Source organism: Peromyscus eremicus, chromosome 16_21 (genome assembly GCF_949786415.1).
Source record: "Peromyscus eremicus chromosome 16_21, PerEre_H2_v1, whole genome shotgun sequence".
Classification (NCBI taxonomy): domain Eukaryota; kingdom Metazoa; phylum Chordata; class Mammalia; order Rodentia; family Cricetidae; genus Peromyscus; species Peromyscus eremicus.
Window position 1 is genome coordinate 1047759 of NC_081432.1, and position 22771 is coordinate 1070529.

Here is a 22771-nt window from a genome sequence, read left to right on the forward strand (position 1 = left end):
CCGCCTATCCACAGATAACTTTTGGCCTGGGGAATTACACTTCCAGTTTTTCAGGTATACTTTTAAAAAGAAATGGCCTGATGTGATAGTGGTAGGGGAAGGTAGCTTCCTCCTTCCATAAATGGAAGAGTGAAGTGCAGTCCTATATTGTGAGGCAGGCTCCCCATTGTCCCCACAGGCCCCCTGTGGTCCCCACAGAGACAGCTTCTGAAACACGCTGAGGGAGGACTTACTCATACTGCCAAGTATGGGCAGAAAGACAAGTAACCCAGTCAGAATAACTTACTAAGTACACTGGACATGATAGAAAGGTGACAACCAAGGATGCACAGAACATAAACTCAACAAGGACATCAAAACTGGAATAAGGGCCCGAAGGGCACCGGACCCTGTGTGAGGCCAAGTACGGGTTGGAGAGCGGTGTTCTGAACCTGAGCCTGCCTTGGATGTTCACCTGGCTACACCAAGAGGGAGCGTGACTCTGGGCACCAAGGTCAATCAGCACTTCAGCCAAACAGTTTCTGTGTATCTTCAAAGAAATTGGTAAAGGAATGCAGTTTGTTTAGTTTGGCCAAGTCAGAGAGGGAAAGACTCCCAATTCCTAGGTTTTCTGAAGCATTCTTAGTTTTATATGTGCTTATGCTAATAGTGAATGAGTCTGTCAGAACTGCTCATTCTAGACAACTTAAATTCCTTCTCTGGCTGGCACCAGTCTTCAGCCTTTCCCTCCCCCAGCATGAAGCTCCTGGGGAAATTTCAAACTAATTGATGATTGATGTCCATTGTTCAATAGTCTGATGCCCCCCCTCCAAAAAAAAGCCAAAAAGAAAAAACAAACCACAAGTGTCTCTCTTCAGAGTGTCTCATGTCCTTCAAGGGCCATAACTCCAGAACCGTCAGAGCAGAGGAACAAACAGCCAACAGAGAAAACTCAACCATGGTCTAAAGTGTCAGTTATCAGCTTACATGTGACTGAGAAAACAGCACCGGGATTCATTCAGAACTATCGATCTAGATTTAAAAATCAGAAAGATGGGACTGGATGTAGTTCAGGTGGTAGTTCATGTCCAGCGTGCCAGAAGCCCTGGGTGCCCAGACCTGTCATCTAGACACAGTGGGTAGAAGAAAGTTCAGAAGTTCAAGGTCGATCCCTGCTACATACAGGGTTCAAGGCCAGGGTGGGCTACACGAATCCTGGAGAGAATGGAATAAGCCATCAAACATGTCTCTGTATATTCTTCTTTTTAGAATGGGAGATGGAGCCAGTGGGATGACTCATCCGGAGGACACCTGCACCAAGCCGAGTGAGCCCAGATCTATCCTGGAACCCACAAGGTAGAAAGAGGAATTGACTCTCCAAAGCTATCTTTCAACCTTCCTGGGAGACCATGACATGTGGATGCATACATGCTCACATGCTCACACATACACACACACACACACACACACACACACACACACTACAGAAATGTAAAATAATTAAAAATTTTAACTACAAAATGTGGTGTGTTCTATGTATGGTTCCCCCCTGACTATCACTTAATCTATTCCAGTGGTCACCAGCCTGAGGCTGGAGGGACAGTGGGGGCCAAGGATAGCTATGGATGTGGCCTAACACAAAATTAGAATTTTAAATCAGCACGGGAGGTGGTTTACAATTTTGTTTTTAATTTGCAGGCAGAGTTGTTGAAGATGACAACATTGCTTTGAAGTGTCAAAGGGTTACAGCCCTGATTGTAGCCTGTCCTCATCTACAAACTGGCATTGGCACAGGCCTGGCTGACTCTGTATGTAACCTCTGGACCTCAGACCTCAGGAAAGAATGAGCATCAGATGCTCAAATTTAGAGGCAGTGAAGTGGAGAAAGGGCAGCCAGGGTGCCGGGCATCGCCTTAGACCTGCGTCTCAAGCAGGGTACGTCAGATGTTTTCCAAAGGCCTGTTGATGAAGTCTGACTACTTCCAATCGTGTCGTTTCCCAAAGTGCCGCGATGAAGAGCCTTGTGTTTAGTGTTTGGGGTATTCCACTGTCTTCTCTACTCAGGGAAAGAGGTGTGTGTAGGGTGTGTAGGGTGTGTAGGGTGTGTAGGGTGCCCGAGTAGGCCCAAGCTTCATTTCTGCCACTTGCATCTCATTCAGTCATGAGGGATAGGTGGGGAAGAGATTGAGGAACCCACAGCGGAGCAGCCCTAGGGGCTCAGGGTGATAGAGGAGCGGACATCTCGGAGCCCCAAAATGGGGAAGACCTGTCTGTCAAAAGAGGTTTGGAAGGTATAGATGTGTTTCTTAGTGATGGCATCATAGAAGGTGACTTCTCCACGGTCATAATCCACGAAGACGCCCACTTTCTTAACATGGGTGTAGAGATTCTCCAGGGCTTTGCAGTTGGTGTATGGCTGACATCCAGAGGACGAGATTCGTAGTGCCCACAAGCAGCTCCGGGCACTGTAGTTCTGACTCTGGGACCTCAGAGCCAACTCGTTGGCCACGCCCACCATGCCAGCCTCACCTGATGGCCCCTGGATTTCCACCTCCCACACCCTACAGCCTGAGGAGAGGCCTGGGAAACCCCTTGCACAGTAGAAAGGGTAGAATGGTCGAGGTTTTGCCTGCCTATTCGAAGTGCCTCCCAGGAGGTATAAAGTCGCTTTCTTTAGATCCTGAGAAAAGGTGAGGCTTGGGTCAGCTGAGGCTGTGTCCAGGGTCGTAGGGACTGTGGGAAGATAAAAAAGAGTAAAGAGGGATAGCTGCAGGTCAAGTCCTCCAGTACCCTGCTTTTGAGCTTCTCATGATGCAGCTAGAGGGAGAATTTCTCCATGACCTCAGAGAAGTCCTGACTCCTGCCTGTTTGTTTTGGTTTTCTGAGATGGGGTTTCATGTAACCCAAGTAGGGCTGGAACTCACCGTGTAGCTGAGGATGATATAGAACTTCTCATCCTTCAGGCTGCACCTCCCTAGTGCCGAATTATAGATGTGGGTCACCATGCCCATGCTCTCTACACCACCTCTCTCCAGTACCTCTCCCTACTCTCTATCCCCAGGCCTCAACCTTAACCCCTAATTTTATGAGGTGATGTTCTGTGGGTGCAGAGGAAAGTTCCCCCAGTCCACATGGTGGTGGAATCATTTCAGAAAGTGGCCTTGACCCAAGGTCATAACACCCTGAACAATTTGGATCTTATAACAATGAGGCCATGTCTTTGCTGGGGATTATGCTCATTGTTAATAAAAAAATAAAAACTGATGGGCTGATAGCAGGGCAAGAAGAGCTTGGACAAGACAGCCTGACACAGAGAGAATGATGTGAGGAGGAAGGGCAGAGTCAGGAGAGATATGGGAGCTGCTAACTAGCTGCCCAGGAAGCAAGACATGCTAGGAGACAGGTAAAGCCATGAACCATGTGGCAATACCTAGATTAATAGAAATGGGTTCATTTAAGTTTGAAGAGATGGTTAGTAACAAGCCTGAGCTATTGGCTGAGCATTTTTAATTAATATAAACCTCTGTGTGATAATTTGGGAAGTGGCTGCCCATTATTTGGGAGCAGGCAGGTGGAACAGGAAATGTCCATTTACATATGGTGCCCAACATGGGGTGTACATCCACACAAAGCCTAAAAAAGCTTAAAAGGGGGAGGGGTGTTCTATACACACAGAAATGGAGCCAAGAACAGCCTCCTAGTTTGTGTCTCTCATATGGGCTGCAGTACAGAGATACATTCCCTGGCTGCAGTGTGCAGTCTTGAATGAGTGGCATGGGGAGTTCTGCAGTCTCTCACACAGGACACGGTACAGAGAGGCTTCTCCCAGATGCTGCCTGCAGGATTGAGAGCTCCACCAACACACCTGGTGGGTTTAGGGTTTTTGCTCAATGCAGATAGAAAGGGTTAGAGATAGTAAGGACAGATTTAGACGCAAAAAAAAAGCCTCTAAATTGATCACAGTGTATTTAAAAATGTACATAGGGTTGGGAGAGAGAAGAAAAAGATTTATACAGTCATAGATTTTAAAAAATAGTTTAAAAATAAAGTCCTTAAAAAGTAATAGAATAATAAAAAAAAAACAAGCCAAGTAAAAATGGAAAATACACAGAGAGTCTGGATACTGTATGTTATTGTGTTATCTTTGAATTTTTTGGCTGTTAAAAGACTGATTTATGAAAACTGATAGATTAAACCAACCTATATATTTTAAAAATATCTTGACTTCAAATTAAAATTTGAAGGTGTGTTACTTTGAGGAAGAGGTTATGTTTTTATTTCCATAGGAAATGAGAGGCTATGGATTCATTCTGGGTTAAAGAAAATCATGCTTGATCGAGGAAGACCCTTGAAATATTGACTACAGACATGGGAAAATAAACCTAAAGAAATTACAAGATGCCTGCTAAGATTTGCACAACAGTATGTTTTACCTGTTCAAACACATAATAAAAAATCATCATTGGCTGTGATGTATAGCCTATACTTATATTAATACAGATATGTATGTTAACTTTAAAAGTTTATGTCTTTTCAGAGCAAGGGCAACAGACATCAATAAAAATGGCCCAGATGATCCAATATCCAAAACAGCTTCAAGGCTGCTGACTGAGATGATCCAGCCTCACAGAATACTCCAGCCAAGACTTAACAATTATCCTGATTTTCCCCCATTATTTCTATATCATACCCTCCTTTCTTCTTTCAGGAAGAGATTTCTGAATTTGATTTTTTTTTATTTAGTCCTTTTTTTCTATGACCAATAACAATTTGTAATCAACCCCCCTTAAATGAAAACAAACATTTATAACTAATATTTTGGGAATGTGGGTGTAGTTTTTTTAAACTACTTCCTGCTGATTGGGGCTGCCAGTTATTTGGGAGCAGGCAGATGGAACAGGAGATGTCTGTTTACATGTCTTCTCCATTTTCCCATTTCCTGGTTCTCATATGGTAAACAATTGAGGCTATTGTGAGAGGTCAAGGTTCAGCCTGATTTTCTAAAACTGGAACCAGGAGGCGACTCAGGTGCCCCCAAGCCTGACACTTGATTTCAATCCAGAAACACACAGGGTGAAAGACTGACTTCCCCAAGTTGTCCTTTGACCTCCACACATAGGCACACACACACACACACAGAGAGAGGGAGAGAGAGAGAGAGAGAGAGAGAGAGAGAGAGAGAGAGAGAGAGAAACACATATTAGAATGGAATCCCTCAAACACAGAAGAACAGGAAGAAGTGGATATTCAGAGCCCCTTGCTCTGCCCCCACCCTTGTATTATGGCTCAGGCATTGAATGGCAGTTTATCAAAGCTATGAGAGTCTTCATCTGTCCTACTCAAAGGCTCAAGCAGCAGTGATCCTGGCTCTGCTAAGGTTTAGAAAGGGGCCTCACTCTATCTTCATTTGTTGCTCCATCTCAACCTTCGGCCTCTAGCTCTTCATTTGTTGCTCCATCTCAGCCTTCGCTACAATGCTAGTTCTCCTTGGTTGGTGTGGGGGTTGGGAATTGATGGTGGATGTGGGAGTGTGTATTAGAGTGAGTGGTAGGGGTCACTGGGGTAGGTTAAGGGCATGACCCAAGCAGGCCTTACCCATCTCTGATTCCCAGGCCTGGGAGGCAGGGGGATGGGGACGATGACCCCAGAGGAAGACAGTGGTAGGAATTTCTATGGTCTACCAGGGGGCATCAGAGTCAAAGCAATTAGAAGACCAGGACTGGGTGAGAATAACCACCATCCGGGCTTGTCTTCTGTTTTGTTGGAGGTGCTCATTGCCAAACATGGTGGTGCATACTTCTAATTCCAGCACTTGGGAAGCTGAGGCAGGAGAACTACCATGAGTTGACAGATAGTCTGGGCTACATGAGATTCTGTCTCAAAAACAAAACAAAACAAAATCCAAAAAGCAAAAAAAGGGAGTGGAGATAGCTTGGCTGTGCAAGCATGAGGACCTGAGCTGCCATCCCCAGCACCTAGGGAAAAAGCTGGCTGTGGCCACAGCACACCTGTAACCCTGTGCTGAGAAGTCAGAGGTGGTTGGATGGGTGTAAACCTCAGTAGCAAGACAGTCCAAGCTCTCCAGTGGGCTTGAGGTTCAGTGAGAGATCTTGTCCATGAAACTAAGGAAGAGTGTGAAATAAGAAGGTGCTCAAGTCTAGCTTCCATGAGTACACACATGTACACACACACACACATACTCGCGCACACACACACACACACACTGAGAGGGAGAGAAAAAGAGAGGAGAGGTATATGCATGCTCAAGTGTATGTACACACACACACACACACACACACACACACACACACACACACACATACACACACCAGTCAGAGGGAGAGAAAAAGAAAGAATAAATGACTTGTGAGATGGCTTGGCAAATGCAGATGCTGGCTGCCCAAGCCCAGAACTCACATAAAAAACTCATGTAAGGAGAGAACAGTCTTCACAAAATAGTCCTCTGACCTCCACTCTGTGGCCTTCAGCTCTACTGTGCATAAGTATGCACACACAATAATAACCAAGAAAAAAATTTAAGGGAAAAAGGGAGGGAGGGAGGGAGAAGGAAAGGGAGCCGCCCACAACTCTCCTCAGTAAGGAATCTGCTGACTCTGTCACCTAGAGGTTGTCAGTATGCACAGAGCCAAGGCTCACAACCAGCTCCTCCTCCAGGAACATAGAGTAAGGGGCCCAGCTTTGCTCCGGAGCAACGCTGAAGGTGTTGTTGCCCCACAAATCAGGCCTCAAAGTGGAAGGGGATAGAATAGGTCTAGGCATTAGATGGGTCTAGTTTTATCAATACATTGCCATTTGAGGGACAGGAAAGGAGAAAAGAAAGGTCAGTAGGGCAACAGGTACTGCTGAGCTCCAGATGCAGCAAGCAGTAGGGTCATAGACCAAGCAGCAAAGTACACCTGCACATTGGGGTCCCCTGTCAGAGGCTAGGCCTTTCCCAGGGAAGGTGTAGTTTGGGAAGCAGAAGAGGTAGATGCCTGCCCCTCACTCTAGGTCTACCCATCTCTGGCATCTGAAGTCTACGCAGTTCCACAGTCCTTTCTGTGGTCCCTGCTGAGGTGAGTCTTCCTCGTCTTTGTGATCTCTCTCTTTGTTCCTGCGTCTCTCAGGGGAGCTGAGAGCAATTACTCATGCAGGATGTTCTGCATGTTAGGTAGCTCTTCCTGGGGTCTGGTCTCTAACTTTCTTCTGCTGTATCAGAGCTGTGAGTGGACAGAATGTTTTTTTGACCTGCAGACCCAGAGGTCCCTTGTTTCCCTACAGGAAGACCAGTGTGCCAGGCAGGAATCCTACCTGAGGTGGGCAAATCTGAATAATTCTTCTGTAACAGGTGCCCTAGGAATTGGAGAGAGAAAACAAATTTTAGGTTGACAACAAGAGGTTATAGACTGAAAGTCATATTGGCAATGGGCCGCTGAACCAGGCTTTTATCCTAACTACCCTCATAGCTGAACCACTTCAGATGACATCATTACAGGCTGTTGTCTCAGTGCGTCTCCACGCCTCAGCTTTGTTGAGCTGGCTGGGCCCAGTAGGTCAGCTCCAGCTACAGACTGAGCTACCTCCACCTGAGTCTTGTGCAGCAAAGAAATAAATTTATAAATTTCCATTCATTTTTTAACATTTTTAATTAGTGGGAGTGTCACTTTGATTACCTAAATGTAAAATAATAAAACACTTCTATAAGCTTGTTCTTCATTGTTGTTCACACACACTGGCCCTTCCTTCCTCAATCTCCCATTAAAGAGAGAATCCTCCCCTTTGTATTCCTCACTTTCCCCAAACAGCAGTATTAGCAGCACACTTACATATCTCCATTTCCTTTATATGCAGGCTTTCGAGGAATGCACTTTTATCTTTCTTCCCCTCAGTCTTCAGGTTGTCTGTGAGGAGAGAGTGAAGGAGATGGAGGGTCCACAGAGGTTAAACGGGCAACCAGGACCACACAGAGAAGCACTGATTGAAGATGCGGGGAGATGTGGTACTGGGATTTCTCATAGTCTCAGTGGACCAAGAAGGCAGCAAACAGGAAGCGGTGACCTAGGGTCTCTCTGCAGTGGCTCTCCAGCACAGCTCAGTCCAGAACAAATGTATTAGGAGCCATAAACATGAGCCACTGAATTTTGAATTTTCTAGATGACATTTTGAAAACATGAACGACCAGGGCATGCTGACACTCAGGAAGCTGAGACAGTAGGATGACAACTTTTAGACTAGTCCACAGTATGTACTAAGTTTCAGAGTCTGGGATATTTACATAGTGTCTCAAAAGAAAAGAAAAATGGGGGCTGGAGGAGGGCTCAGTGGTTAAAAGCACCAGTGGACCCAGTTCAGTTCCCGGCGTCCACTGGAACTCCAATCCCAGGGGATCTGATGTGCTCTTCCGACCTCCATGGTCAGGCATACACATGATACATACACACAAAACACACACACAAATAAAATAAATAAAACTTTTTAAAAAGAAATGAATTTAAATAATATATTTTCTTTAGCTCAGAATGTTAAAAAGTATTGTCATTTCAGCATGTAGAATAAAAGGTTTAGTGCTACATGGGCACAGTGCTAGATGCTGGAGTCCCAGCTACTCAGAAGGCCCATGGGAAGATCATTGAGCTCTTCCATAAGAGACTACCGTGGGCAACACAGTGAGATTTTTGTATCAAAAATTTTATTGCTATATTTCTGTTTGTCTTTGTTTTCATTGCTGTATTTTACGTAGTATTTTAATATTAAGTCTTTCAGAGTCAATGTGTATTCTTTACCTACACTATGTGTACATGTTGTATTCTGGTGCCCAGGGGTACATGTGGCCAGCAGCGACCAAACTGGGAATGTACTTCTAGCCCATGTTCACTACCCAGTGAACAAGGAAAAATTCTGAGGTAAGAAGTGCTTTGGCCCTGGGATGTAGCTCAGATTGCAGAATGCTTGTCAGGCACACGCAAAGTCCCCAGTTCCATCCTCAGCATGAAACCTGTTACAACATAGCATGAGAAATTTCTGGATAAGGATGCTTTGAAAGTACTCAGCATTCAGCCCAGCTTCCAACAGGCTCAGGGGCTGGCACCAGTCGGTTCAGGCAATGTCTGGGGTGATGGAAAGCATCCTGAGGCAGGTAAGCACAGGAGGTAACAGCCACAGCTCACCTTTTAATTCCTTCAGGCTTTCTGTGATGGACACATGTCGTGCTTTTGCTTCACTGATTTTTTTCTCCAGGTCCACAGGTAGTGGGGTTGGTTTGAGAAACTGAAATTCCTTACTCCTGTGAAGATATGTTGGTCTGAGTGGTAAGTTCAGGGGATAGAGTGTGGGCAGGAAGGGCCTGTGAGATGGTTCCTGGGGTGGAGGCAGAGTGAGAAATACAGTCTAGAGCCAGGGAGCTGAGTGTCCAGGGGCCAAGATGGGAATATGGGACTGACACTTAGACGCGAGGAAATATGGAAATGAAGATGGGAGATGGGTGCAGAGAAGAGAGAAGAGAGAGGGGGTAGAGAGGTAGAGTAGGAAATCCAGGATTCACCCACTTGATCAAGACGAATTGCAGGGGGAGCTGGGAAATAAAAGACTGCTGTAAAGCTGGGTACTGGTGGAAACTCAGGTTTGGTCTTCCCAATCTGCAGCCTAAACAGTTTATAGCCAAGTTATGGGGGGATGCAAACATATTTGGATATACGTTGAATGTCGTATGTGTGAGTGAACAGAAAGCACAGTGCAGTCGGGATGCCCATCATACCTGCTCAAGGTGTCTTTGATGTCCTGGAAGAGAAAGAGAGAACAACATCAGAACTTGCCTGAGTCACAGGCGTCAAGAACGGGTTCAGACTCTCTCCTCCGCACCCCGTGTGTGTGTGTGTGTGTGTGTGTGTGTGTGTGTGTGTGTGTGTATTTCTGTCTCTCTCTCTCCATCCATTCTGAACTGCTACCCCCAAAACTCCTGATAGAGTTGGGACAGTGTTTAAACCTCAGGAGGAACAGGGTGAGGAGAGAAGAAAGAGGGACATTTGGGAGACGGATGTTGCCTCTGATATGGAACCAGGGAGCTCAACTTGGCAGTGTCGGGACAAAGGTGGAGTGGCTCTCCATGGTGACTTTTTAAAGACAAACAAAACAAACAAATAAACCCTAGAAGCCAGGTGTGTTGGTCCCAGCACTTGGGTGGGCTATTATTCCCCCCTCTCAGTTTTTTTTTTTTTTCCTGGAACCATCTTGTATACCTTGGGCTGTCTTGAATTCTCTGTGTAGCCAAGAGCAGTCTCGATCTACTGCTTCTTCTGTATCTGACCCCTGAATGCCAAGATGACAGACAGGAGAGCACTGTCACATCGGTCCCCCCAACATTAATTTTTACTATTTTAAATCTAAATTTAAAAACTGAAGCATTATAAATACTCTTTCAGTTAAATACAACTTTATTGATTTAGTAGGACTAACTACATTTTACCTCAACAACTGATGATTTAGCATCTACACTGAGATGTGTAAAAATAAACTAGAGTTTAAAGAGTAAGAACTAAACCAACACTGAAGAATGTGAAATAGCTCATAAATATGTTAAAGAGGCTGAAATGACTACATTTGGAATACTGGATTAAATAAAATGTTTAAAGTGCTTTTATTAAAATTACTTTTATCTGATTTTTTTTCCTACTTGGCCTGGAATTCCATATGTAGACCAGGCTGACCTTGAACTCACAGATAACTGCCTATCTCTGCCACCCAAGTGCTGGGATTAAAGGTGTACCACTATATCTGATTCTTTTTTTCCCTTTTTAATGTACCTACTAGAAATATAGCTTGAAATATATTTCTTTTTATTGTGTTTCATTTTTAAAGATTTATTAGTTTTTAAGAATAATATTTAAAAATCTTTTATTATTTTTAATTTTTATTATTTATGTATATTTTTTATGAGTGCTCTGTCTGCATGTATGCCTGCAGGCCAGAGGAGGGCATCAGATCCCATTTCAGATGGTTGTGAGCTGCCATGCACTTGCTGGGAAATGAATTCAGGAACTCTGGAAGAGCAAACAGTGCTCTTAACTGATGAGCCATCTCTCTAGTCCTATTTTATTATTTTTAATTGTGTATATATGTGTGTCTGTGTGTGAGTATGCACATGTGAATGCAGGTATCCTAGAAGGCCAGATCTATCATATCTGCTAGAGCTGGAGTTACGGGAGGAGGCCAAAGGAAAACTTGTGGGAATTGGCCCTGCTCTCCTACCATGTGGGTCTTGGGTATTAGTAGCAAATGCCTTTCCACAGTGAATCTGAGATATACTTCTAAGTAACACGTGTGTCCTACATTACAGTTCTAAACTGCAAAGGATGAGGTAGAAAGACCAGAAATTCAATGTAACCCTTGTTTCCATAACACACTCCAGGCTGCCTGGGCTGCATGAGATCCTGTCTCAAAGAACAACAACAAAAAGCCCTAAATTGTCTGTGGCTCTCTTCTTTTTCTTTTCCTTCCTTCTTTTCTTCTTGGCATGCACGCATGCGCAATCGTGTGTGTGTGTGTGTGTGTGTGTGTGTGTGTGTGTGTGTGTGTGTCCAGGCTGGCCTTGAACTCTAGTGTAATCTAGGGAATCCTCCTACCTCTGGAGTACTAGAATTACAGGGGCTTTGGTTAGGACAGTGGTTCTCAACCTTCCTAATGCTGCTGACCTTTAACACAGTTCCTTATGTTGTGGTGACCCCCAACCATAAAATTATTTTCATTGCTACATCATAACTATAAACTTGCTACTCTTATGAATTGGAATGTAAATATCTGATATTTTCGATGGTCTTAGGTGGCCCCCGTGAAAGGGTCTGTGGACCCCCAGAGGGATCAAGACCCACAGGTTGAGAACTGCTGGGTTAGGTGAAAAACAGCAGCAGTTGGTGGATTAGTTCAGGAAGGCAATAAAAAGTAATAAAAGAAAAAAACGTACCTCACACATGAGGCTTATTAGGAGAAAGAGTGTGGTGAGCACTGGCCTTGGGGTGGAAGGGCGTTAGAGAGGAACAGTACCTTATGTCAGAGACAACATGAATGGAGCCTGTGGGGGACGACGGGCTTCCCTTTAAAACCTGCAGAGGAGCTTTATCAAAAGTGGTGGCTCAAAGTGAGAAGGTCAGGGTCAGGGCCGTGGATCTGATGATGGGATTGATGGGAGTCTCAGAGAAACCCCAAAGGAAGGAAAGTATCTGACTTTCATGTCCTTTCAGGGAGTAGTAGGGGTTCTCACAATTTAGTTTTAGGAGAAAAGGGCATGGAGGAGCCAGATATTAGGAGCTGTTAGGCCACAGTATAATACAGATTCTTAAGTCTCTTTCAGAGAGAGAGAGAGAGAGAGAGAGAGAGAGAGAGAGAGAGAGAGAATCTGGAGAATCTGTTCTCAAAGGACTCACCTCCAGTAGCTCCAAGGATGGCAATTGCAACTTATTCTTCAGGGACTTTGAGAGTTTCCTGAGGGAGGTAAGCTGCTCATTAGTCACAGCGACATACTGTTCCAGCTGCTTGGCTCCCTCCTGCTCCAGCCAGCCCAGCCTGGACAGGAGGAAACTCTCTTCCTCTTCCAGTTGCTGACGCAGGTGCTTGAATTCCTCGAGGATCTTTAGTTTCTCGAGGTGCACCTGAGCCTGGGGACAAGGGAAGGGATGCAGAGATGAGGTGGGCATGAGAGGGGTCCTCCAAGCTTCCTTTAAGCCCACAATTCACTTTATTTATTTATTTATTTATTTATTTGTTTGTTTGTTTGTTTGTTTGTTTGTTTATTGGCAAAGTCTCCCTATATAGCCCTGGCTAGCCACAAACCCACTAAGCACAACAGGTTGGCCTTGAATTCATGAGATCCACCTGCCTCTGTCTCCTAAATGCTGGGATTAAGGGCATGTACCACCTGGCACCATTCATGCACCACCTGGCACCATTCACTTTTAAGAGTATTTAAAGGTAACACTGAGACCAGTTTAGAACAGCTTCCTGGGGCATACCTGTGGGAAAGGACAGGCAAGGAGATCAAAGCACTTCCTGCATTCACAGATTTAAGCTCAATGACATTTTCCCCCCTCATTTTACCTTCAAGGACATCAGCCACATATGTTGGTACACATCTATGCAATCTTAGCATTTGGAAAGTGCAGACAGGAGATTCAGGAGGCCAAGGCCAGCCTCCATTCAAGGCCAGCCTGGACTACCTGAGCCACTCTCTCAACAAACAAAATCACCATCAAAAACCCAGGATGAAGTTGTAGTTCAGATGATAGAGTGCTTGCTTAGCATGCATGTAGCCCTGGGTCCTGTCTTCAGCATAATCTGGGCATGCTGCTATAGCCCTGTAATTCCAGTACTGGGAGAAAGACAAAAGGATCAGAAGCTCAAGACTATTCTTTTCTACATAACAATTTCTAGCTTAAGCTACATAATATGCTGTGTCTAGGAGCTGGAGATATGGCTCGGTAAAGGACTTTGTTGCTCTTGCAAAGGACTTAGATTCAATTTCCAGAAGGCACAGGGTAGCTCACAACCATCCTAACTCCAATTCCAGGGATCTAATGCCCTCTTCTGATCTCCATGGATACCAGGCATGCACCTGGTATGCACACATACATGTAGGCAAAGCATTCATTCACATAAAATTAAATCTAAAAAATAAGTAAAAGATTCTTAAATGTCAATGGAGGAAGAAAACAAACAAAAGAAAAAAGATAGAGAGAAGGAAAGAAAGAGAGAATGAGAGAAAGGAAGAAAGAAAGAGAGAGATAAAGAGAGGGAGGGAGGGAGGAAGGGAGGGAGGAGGGAGGGAGGGAGGGACGGAGGGAGGAAGAAGGCTTTTCAGCCTAACTGCCTTCATACTGAATTTTCCGTGGATGTACCAAAAATAAACCAATCAAACCAACAGGACCTAGAGAGATGGCTCAGGGCTTAAGAATGCTTACTGCTCTTCCAGGGAACCTGAATTCAGTTCCCAGCACCTATGAAGAGCAGTTCACAAATGCCTGTAACTCCAGTTCTTTTAATCTCCGCCAGTATTTGCACACACATGGCTTTCACTCACACAGACACACACATATACACATAAATAAAAATAATAAAAACAACCAAAAAAGAAAAAAGCAAGCAAAATCAGGTAGAGACGTTTGGTGGTGTCATGGTCTCTGTCTTTTCTTACTGTGTAATCAGTCTCTAGTGAAAAAGGGCTTGGGTGAGGCAGTGTGTGGGTGGAGGAGCAGAAGACCTGGTTCACCGGTGTAGCACCCAGGCAGGTAGGTCAGTACAGTTCAGGAGCACCGCTCAGGCACCACACCCTCTGCTCTGCCCCTCACCACCATGCCAGCAGGACTTTGTTCCAGCTTGGGATATAAGGAATGCTAGGAGTTTCAACAGAGATGCCTCAACTTCCTCAGAAGTGTTTCGAATGAATATTTCTTACCCTGAACACCTGGATTGCCCCTTCACCTCGCTTTTTCTCTTCAATTATTCCCTTGTCCTTTTGCCCCAAATCCTGGACCTGTGACTCAATCTGCGCCTGTGGGAAGAGGATGCTTCAGTTAGGCTCTGCCTCTAGGGAGGCAGGGAAGATGTCCCCAGATATCATTATTAGCAGCCCCCCTTTCTTTCCCAGAAATTAAACCAATTTTCTCCTTGTACTATGTGGACCTGAAGGTCAAAATCAGGTCCTCAGACTTGGTGGCAGGTGCCTTTACCCTCTGAGTTATCTCCTATGCCCCCAAAGTACTATTCTGATTCTTCTTCTTGCCTTGGTTACAGACCGGCATTTCACAGAACTTGTCTCTTTCAGCCCACTGGGCCTGGCTAAAAAGTGCCAGTTCAAGCAAAGAATGCAGCAGTGGGTGCCAACCAGCTGGAGCAGGCAGCAGCTTCCACGTCCCCAGGTGCCTACCTTGTAGTTCTGGGCAGCCTCATCTATCAAGGTGATATCGTGGGATTTGTGGTCCTTGGTGTCACGACACACCACACAGAGGAACTCCATGTCCTTCTCACAGAAGTAATGGAGCTTTTCCTTATGAATCCGACATCTTGTCTCGTCTCCTTCTGGTTGGATCTCAGCAGGATCTATAGCCTGGATTTTCTCTGCAAGACTAGCCAACAGCTTATTGGGCCGGAACGTATCCTTACTCACGGGGAGTTTGCAGAGGGGACAAAGGAGTTTTTCTGCAGTTTTCGCAACCTGATTGATGCATTGCAGGCAGAAGTTGTGCCCACAGTCAATGGTGACAGGATCCCGTAGAATTTCCATGCAGATGGAGCAGGTCACATCCTCCTGTAGTTTGCTGGCCAGCCCTTGGCCTGCCATGATGGCGCAAAGGGGCTAATTTGGTATCTGAAAGCCCAGAAGTCTGAGTCAGACACTGGTGCTGGGAAGAGAAAATGAAACAGGAAGCAGAGGTTAAAGGGTCTCTCAGTTAGAAGACTCGAGAAGGACAAATGAAGAGGGGTTAAGTAAACGAACGACTGAAAAGAGCAAAACTTAAATGGGGAATATTGTCCAGAGAAGAAAACAGATGGTCAGTCCTACCTCACTGTCTCCCGAGAACAAACAGAAACTGTGAGTTCTTGCTTCCTATAGAGTATGGCTTCCTGGACCTTGAACTAATTAAACATATCTTTCCAAAGCAGTTGTCTGAGAACAAAAGTACAAAGTGTCGGAGTCCACTCGACTGCAGGTAGGGAGTGGAGCTGTTAACTGGCGGCACCAGGAGGGTGTGCTACCACCATGGAGATCTCTCACCTCCCCCACCTGTCTTCTGGTGGGTTTCCCTCCCTGTCTCTGAGCCATCCTCTCTTCTGTTTGGACTTCTGGTTTCTTCCTCTGTCTCTGTACTTTTCAGACCCTGGCTTACCTGATCTGTTTCCTTTCTCTTGACTAGGAAAGTATCAGCTAGTGTCATTCATGTCCCTTCAGTAACTCAGCACCTCGCTTCATAACCTTCCTCTAGCTCCTCTGTGCCCAGGAATACAGTGCTTCTTCCTTCCTGTCCACCCCACCCCCACCTCTCTAAAAATCCAAACTGTTAATTTTTAAACTAATTAAAAAGTTTTAGGTTTATTTATTTTAATGTTATGTGCACGAGTGTTTTGCCTGCATGTAGGTATATACACAATGTGCATGACTAGTGCTTACAGAGGTAAAAGGGAATGTTGGCTCCCCCGTGGAAACTGGAGTTATAGCCTGTTGTGAGCAGACATGTGGGTGCTGGGAACTGAATCTAGATCCTGTGCAAGTGCTCTTAAACATTTAGCCATATCTTCAACCACAATTTTTAAGTTAATTTTTAAAGTCAGCATACAAAGTAATGGGTTTCCTTATAAACCTTTCCTGCCTCCCTCCCTCTCCACTCCCCCCTCCCCACTCCCCCTCCCCTCCTTCCCTCCAATCCTCTCTTCTCTTCTCCTTCACTTTCTTCCTCTCTGGTGCTGACCTGAACTCAGGACCTTTCCCATGTTAAGCAAGCTCTCTTCCACTGAGCAACCTCTCCAGCTCCTGTTAGGGCAATTTTAAAATGTCTGTCTTTGTACTTGGTTCTTATGCACCCCTCTACCACCTCACACCCACTCATTCTCCCCCACACTAGTCCTTCCTTCACATCAACGCCACTTGTATTTCGTTACCCCCTCTCATTCCCACCACCCACTCCTTCCCTACTGCTCATGGTCTCCCAGACCACTGATTGCTATTTGATATTTAAAATTTTAAGAAATACTTTCATGTATTCATTGATAATTTCATCCATGTGTAATTTTATCTTGATCCACACCCCAAGCACTCGTCTTACTTGCCACAGATCCCTCCAATATGTCCCCCTCCCAATTCTATCCTCTTCTTCTCATATACATTGGTTTTTTGATTTTTTTGTTTTTTTTTTTTTTGTTGTTGTTGTTTTTGTTTTTTGGTTTTTGGTTTTTTTTTGTTTTTTGTTTTTGTTTTTGTTTTTGTTTTTGTTTTTGTTTTTTGAGACAGTGTTTCTCTGTATAGCTCTGGCTGTCCTGGAGCTTGCTCTCTAAACCAGGTTGGCCTTGAACTCAAATCCACCTGCCTCTGCCTACTGAGTGCTGGGATTAAAGGCATGAGCCACTACCACCCAGCTATTTATATGTTTAATAGTTGTTTATTTTTATGTATAGGAGTGTTTTGCCTGCATGCATTTATGTGCACCATGTGCATGCCTGGTTCCCGTGGAGGTCAGAAGAGGGGGTAGGATATCCTGGAACTAGAATTATAAATGGTTGTGAGTCACCATGTAGGTACTGGGAGCCAAGCCTGGGTCACCTGCAACAGGTGTTCTTAACCCTTGAGCCATCTCTCCAGGCCCCTATTTGTGTTTTATAGCACACAGTCCAGGTGGTGGGGAAAAAAACACCCTGACTCCAGTTAGTACTAACCGTATGCAAATGGTGTGGGACCCACTGGAGCATGGCAGCTGCAGTTCCAGAACCCCAAAGGAAATGATTCTCCTTCCCCAGCAGGAATTGGCACCAACAGCTCCTCAGTGTGAGGTGGGTCCATGTGAGCCCTTTCCCTTCCAGGCTGGAATGTTGACCGGCCTGATCTTGTACAGGCAACCATAGCTGCTGGGTTCATGAGCGCAAGGCCATTACCAGGTCACACAAGGGTGTGGATGCTTTTGTGGCTATAGCCCCAACAGTCATTTATTCTGATTTGCCAGGGACAGTCCTGGCTTTACTTCTGTCCTGTTATAAATATCAACGGCACTTCCTCTCATTCTCAAAAGTATCCACCCATAAGATAGTGGCCACCTTGATTGTAGCAACTGCTGAAAGCCATACACTTTCAGAAATAACACCCCTTTCAGACCTGTCTGTTTCAATTTAAAGTTGAATTAAAGTAAATGTCTGTGTAAGATTTTATAGATTTCATTCATACTCAGCTGTCAGATCTAGATGTAAAATTTATTTTTAAATTAAATTATTTCTTTAATTTTATAATTTTATCTTTAGAATGTATTACTATTACTATTTTTTTTTTTTAGTGTGAGCTGCCCCTTTGAGTGCTGGGAATCTAACCTGGTGCCCCTAGAAGAGCAGTAAATGCTCTAATCCATCTCTCTAGCTCCCAGAACTTAATTTCTAGGCAAGTTTTGTTTTGTTTGTATAGTGCTTTATAGTGTTTGTATAGTGCTTTAAGAAACAGTGACTGCAGGAGAAGGAGACCCACATGCCTGCCCAAGGAGAAAACATGGGCCCGCCCAACACGATTATGATGAGCAAATATGTGGTGGAGAGAGCGAGAGAGCGAGAGCAACAGAGACAGAGACAGAGAGACAGAGACAGAGAGACAGAGACAAAGAGAGAGATTTTTTTAAATAGACTTTTTTTTCAGTTCCAAACAAAACAGTAACCTATTGAATTAAAGCTGTGGTTCTCAACCTTCCCAATGCTATGCCCCTTTAACACAGTTCCTCATGCTGTGGTGACCCCCAACCATAACATTATTTCTGTTGCCACTTTAGAAGTGTAATTTTATGGAGGAGCATTGTTTCAGTTCCTAAGATCGTTATAAATATGTGTTTTCCAATGGTCATGACCCACAGGTTGAGAACAGCTGAATTAAAGAGTTTTAATTTTAAATGAAGAACACATACCTAGATTTTTAAAGGACTGATTGAAAGATGAGCTTCTTAAGCACTTGGGAATCTTTGAATTCTTCTTGTCGACTTATGATAAAATATTGACACTGCCAAAGAAAATCTCACAATACACCTTTGTAAGAGGGACTTTAACTATACACAGGTCAGTGGCCTTCAGTACTTGATAAAGAATTTAAGGTGAGTCACTGCCCAAGAAAAGTTAAAATGCCCTGAAATTTCATGTAAAAAAAACTCTGAACAGGTCTGTAGAGAAACCATCCTCTGCAAGGGCAGTATGCACTCTTAAGCACAAACTCTGAACAGGTCTGTAGAGAAACCGTCCTCTGCAAGGGCAGTATGTACTCTTAAGCACTGAACCATTTCCCAGCCCTGTTTTTATGTTATGAGACAGCATCAGGTGTAGTTTAGGACGACCTCCTCATCCTCCTGCCTCTACTTCTCAAGGGCTGGGATTATGGGCATGTCTGTCTTGGTGCCATCTCTCCAGTTCAAAATATTTTCTTATACTTTATAATTTTCTATAAATTTTTCTTATAATTTTTGGTGTGAGAATAACCTCCACTGAATTTATGTAAGAAATGTAAGAAGTAATTGTGGCCCGTGATATACACAGTCTTACACATTGCCCTGTACACTCCCAAAGAAGAGCCTTTTTGACTAGACACTGATGAGACCGGAAGGATTTATTTATCCACAAATTTATGTTGTCCAATAGCCCTACAGGTCCTCTGACTTTGCACTTTAGCCTCTGGTGTCAGGTGAGTTATCAGCAGGCAGAGGTATTCCGGGAAAGCCACTTCTCCATGGAGTCAGCTGGCGATAACTGAGCATACATGCACCAGAGACTTTAGTAAATGCAAGCCGCCGCACAAGCCCTCCTCAACTGCCCTTGGCCTGAACCCCAAATGTCAATCCTTACAAGGGAAAGCTTGGCAAAGGAGGGTTGGAGTGAATCAGCAAGGTTAGAATATATTTTGCAAATTTTACAAAAATCAGATGGCCATGTGAACACCATCCAGGGCCTTGGGAAACACCAGTGCAAACGTGAAGAGGCTGGCTGTGGATACCACACATGGCTGTGGTTTGCTTCGGCCCTTGCTGGGCTCCCACTTCAGGCTGACTCCACTCTCAACCTTACCTACCTCCTCCTCCGCACTTGCCAACTCCTTTCGACCCTTCTAGCTCACACATTGCTCTATTTCAAGGAAGTGTGTAATAGCACAGCCTCATGCTTTTGTTGACATATAGGTGTGTCCAACAAATGAGACTGTCACACCCATCCCACACTCCAGTAACTACAGCCCAGATGTCCACACTCCTGTTGTGCTTTCCAGAAGTCCCCTAAGACTGTAAATAAGAATTGTTTACCTGGTGAATGACTAATTGCCTTAATACATTTTGGGTTGATTGGGCTTTTGTTTGTTTTTGTTACGTGATAACACTTAAAAATCTATTCTCAGCCAATTTGAAGAGACTGTGGTCACCACAGTGATGCACCGCAGCTTCCTGATTGTCTCCCAAATGATGGGATCACAGGCATGAGCTACCATGCCCTGATTCATTTTGTTTTATTATTATTGCTATTGTTGTTTTTGGAGATTGTCCTGTGTAGCCCAAGCTGGCCTCCAACTCACTATATAACCTAGAATGGCCTTGACCTTCTGCTCTTCCTCACTTTACCTCCGTTTTGGTGCTGGGATCACAGGCATGAGCCACCCAGCTTACGTTCAGTTTCTTACACTTCACTCTACTTGAGATCACTACTGAGTGTTTGAGGCTGCTTCCTCCAGGTCATTGGGTAGAATTCAGGGGCTCTTGCCAAGAGCTCTCCTTGTCTCCTGAGTCTCACGAGCTGTCTCATTTTCTGGGATCCTTATGCTCAGACTTAAGTGCCCTCTGGATCGTGTCAGGTATTCAACATGTTGGCTGGTAGTTCCCTGGAGCTGGGATTGCCTCCTGGGCAGAGGATGGGGTTCATCAAAGGACACAGTTCCAGGCAGAGAGGATTTTACACAGGCCCACTTTCCTCCTCAGTCCCCCTGCCTCTGCCCCTTTTGAACTTCTCCTGGGCACTTAAACAAAAACTGTGACAGTTCTGTCTCTCTCCATCTGTATATTTCAGAGTTACCTTTCTTCATCTGTGTGTGTGTGTGTGTGTGTGTGTGTGTGTGTGTGTGTGTGTGTGTACTGACCATGCCATAGCATACATAGCATAGGGACATGTAGAGATCTGAGGACAAACTTCAGGAGTCTGTTTCCACTTTCCACCTTGCTGAGGCAGAGCCTGTCTTGTTTCTGCTTTGCAGAGTACTCCAGGCTAGCTAGCCTGAAAGTTTCTGACCCATTCTCCTGTCTGCCTCCTGTCCTGCCGTGAGAGTGCAGGAAATGCACACATGCACCACCACATCCAGCTTTTTAAATGTGTTCTGTGGATGGAACTGAGGTCATCAAACTTGTGTGACAAGCATTTTTATTCACTGAGCCATCTCTCCAGTCTCAGCCATAATATCGAGCCTGGAGAGATGGCTCAGCGTAAGAGCACTTGTTGCTCTTGCACAGGGCCCAGGTTTGGTTCCTAACACCCACATGACTCACAATTGCCTGTAACCCCAGTTACAGAGAATCTGATACCCTCTTCTAACCTCTGTGGACATTAAGTACAAAGCGCACATACATACATTCATATAGAAGAGAATAAATAAAATGTGTGTGTGTGTGTGTGTGTGTGTGTGTGTGTGTGTGTGAGAGAGAGAGAGAGAGAGAGAGAGAGAGAGAGAGAGAGAGAGAGAGGAGAGACAAAGACAGAGATACAGATACAGAGGCAGAGAGACAGAGAGATGGGGGGAATATGAATGAGGACAGGACGATGGCAGCAGCTTCCAAACCTTAAGTGAGAGTCTGAAGTCATGTCCTATCCTGGGAGGCAGCACCACCTACTGTCCAAATAGAAACATCTGCTGAAATGTTTAGCTGAAGGAGCCTCTCCACTGCTTCATTTTAGGCAGAGTTTCAGGCAATTCAGGCTAGAATAATTTAGAAGGTACACGGAACTTGAGTTGATACGATGACATCTAAGAATGCACATATATGAAGTTGGTAAGGAGATCAAAACAGGAATCAAGTGGGTTAGAGCGTAGGGGGCTTCCAGGCCCTGTGTGGGGTTAACTACAAGAAGAGTGAATTCTGAATGCCTTGGCAGTTCACTTCACTGCAGCAGGAGGGAGTGTGATGTGGTCCTCAGGTGAATTAAATCCTCTAGCCCCCTAGTTTTCCTGTATCAGAAAAGGATTAGGAAACAGAAAGTCTTAAAGGATAGTTGCTTCGTTTAGTTTGGCCAAACCAGAGAAAGAAATACTCTTAGTTCCTACCTTTTCAGAGGCACTCTTATAATTCTATAGCCAAGACAAACAGCCAGGGAATATACATATGTCTATTTAGTAGGAAATGAGGCTGGCAGAGCTGTGCGAATCTCTTTTTCTGAATGGCACAAAGCTTCATCCTTTCCCTCCCCCGGTGTGAGGCTCCTGGGAAAATGTTAATTCTTTGGGGTCTATTAGTCTGGTAGCTGGTGGGTGGGATACCCTGACTCTCCTCAGAGCATCTGGTCTCCCACCAGGGTCAAAGTCCCACGCTGGTTGGAGGTGAGAAAGAGCCAACAGCTAACATAGAGAATCCAAGGGGGACCACTAATGATCCAAAGTGTCAGTCATCAATGTACAAATTAAAAAAAAAATCTGAGTGATGGTGCTGGGGATGTAGTCAGCTGTGGAGTACTTGCCTGGCATACATGAAGCCCTGGGTTCCACCCCCAGCACAGGCGGCTCATGCCTGTAATCTCAAAACTTGGGAGGTGGAGGCAGGAGGATCAGAGGTCAAAAGTCATCCTTGGCTTCACAGAGAATTCAAGGCTAGCCTGGACTACATGAGACCCTGTCTCAGCTGTGACCCTCTCACCCCCTCCCAAAGAGAGAGAAATGCTGCTTGCTGTGGTTGTTGTTAGGGTGACAAATCCATTTTATTTGTATTCTGACGACTTCCACATTTCTCTCATAGGACTGCAGACTAGGGAAGGAAGGCTTACGGTGCTCAACACGAGGATAGGTTTAAAAGGTATGAAATGATGCAAAGATACAGCCCTGCCTCCTGGATGCAGA

General features: G+C 44.9%; 1 protein-coding gene across 1 annotated transcript; it reads right to left on the minus strand.

Annotated features, from left to right (window-relative positions):
- Window positions 1-2188: 2188 nt before the first annotated feature.
- LOC131926198 (E3 ubiquitin-protein ligase TRIM31-like) lies at window positions 2189-15304 on the minus strand. Its single transcript, XM_059281493.1, has 8 exons — window positions 14891-15304; window positions 14420-14515; window positions 12396-12626; window positions 9734-9756; window positions 9147-9262; window positions 7806-7880; window positions 7291-7332; window positions 2189-2712 (listed from the first exon to the last, which is right to left on the minus strand). Exons 1-8 carry the CDS (start codon window positions 15302-15304, stop codon window positions 2189-2191), a joined length of 1521 nt encoding a protein of 506 aa, XP_059137476.1.
- Between the last annotated feature and the right edge of the window lie 7467 nt (window positions 15305-22771).

Excerpts from the sequence above, each read along its gene's own strand:
- LOC131926198 (XM_059281493.1), bottom strand. The coding sequence starts at position 15,304 with ATGGCAGGCCAAGGGCTGGCCAGCAAACTACAGGAGGATGTGACCTGC. Across the intron at positions 12,627-14,419 it reads GGGCAATCCAGGTGTTCAGG|GCTCAGGTGCACCTCGAGAA; the intron begins GTAAGAAATATT and ends CCTTGTCCCCAG. Across the intron at positions 2,713-7,290 it reads TTCAGATTTGCCCACCTCAG|TCCCTACGACCCTGGACACA; the intron begins GTAGGATTCCTG and ends ATCTTCCCACAG.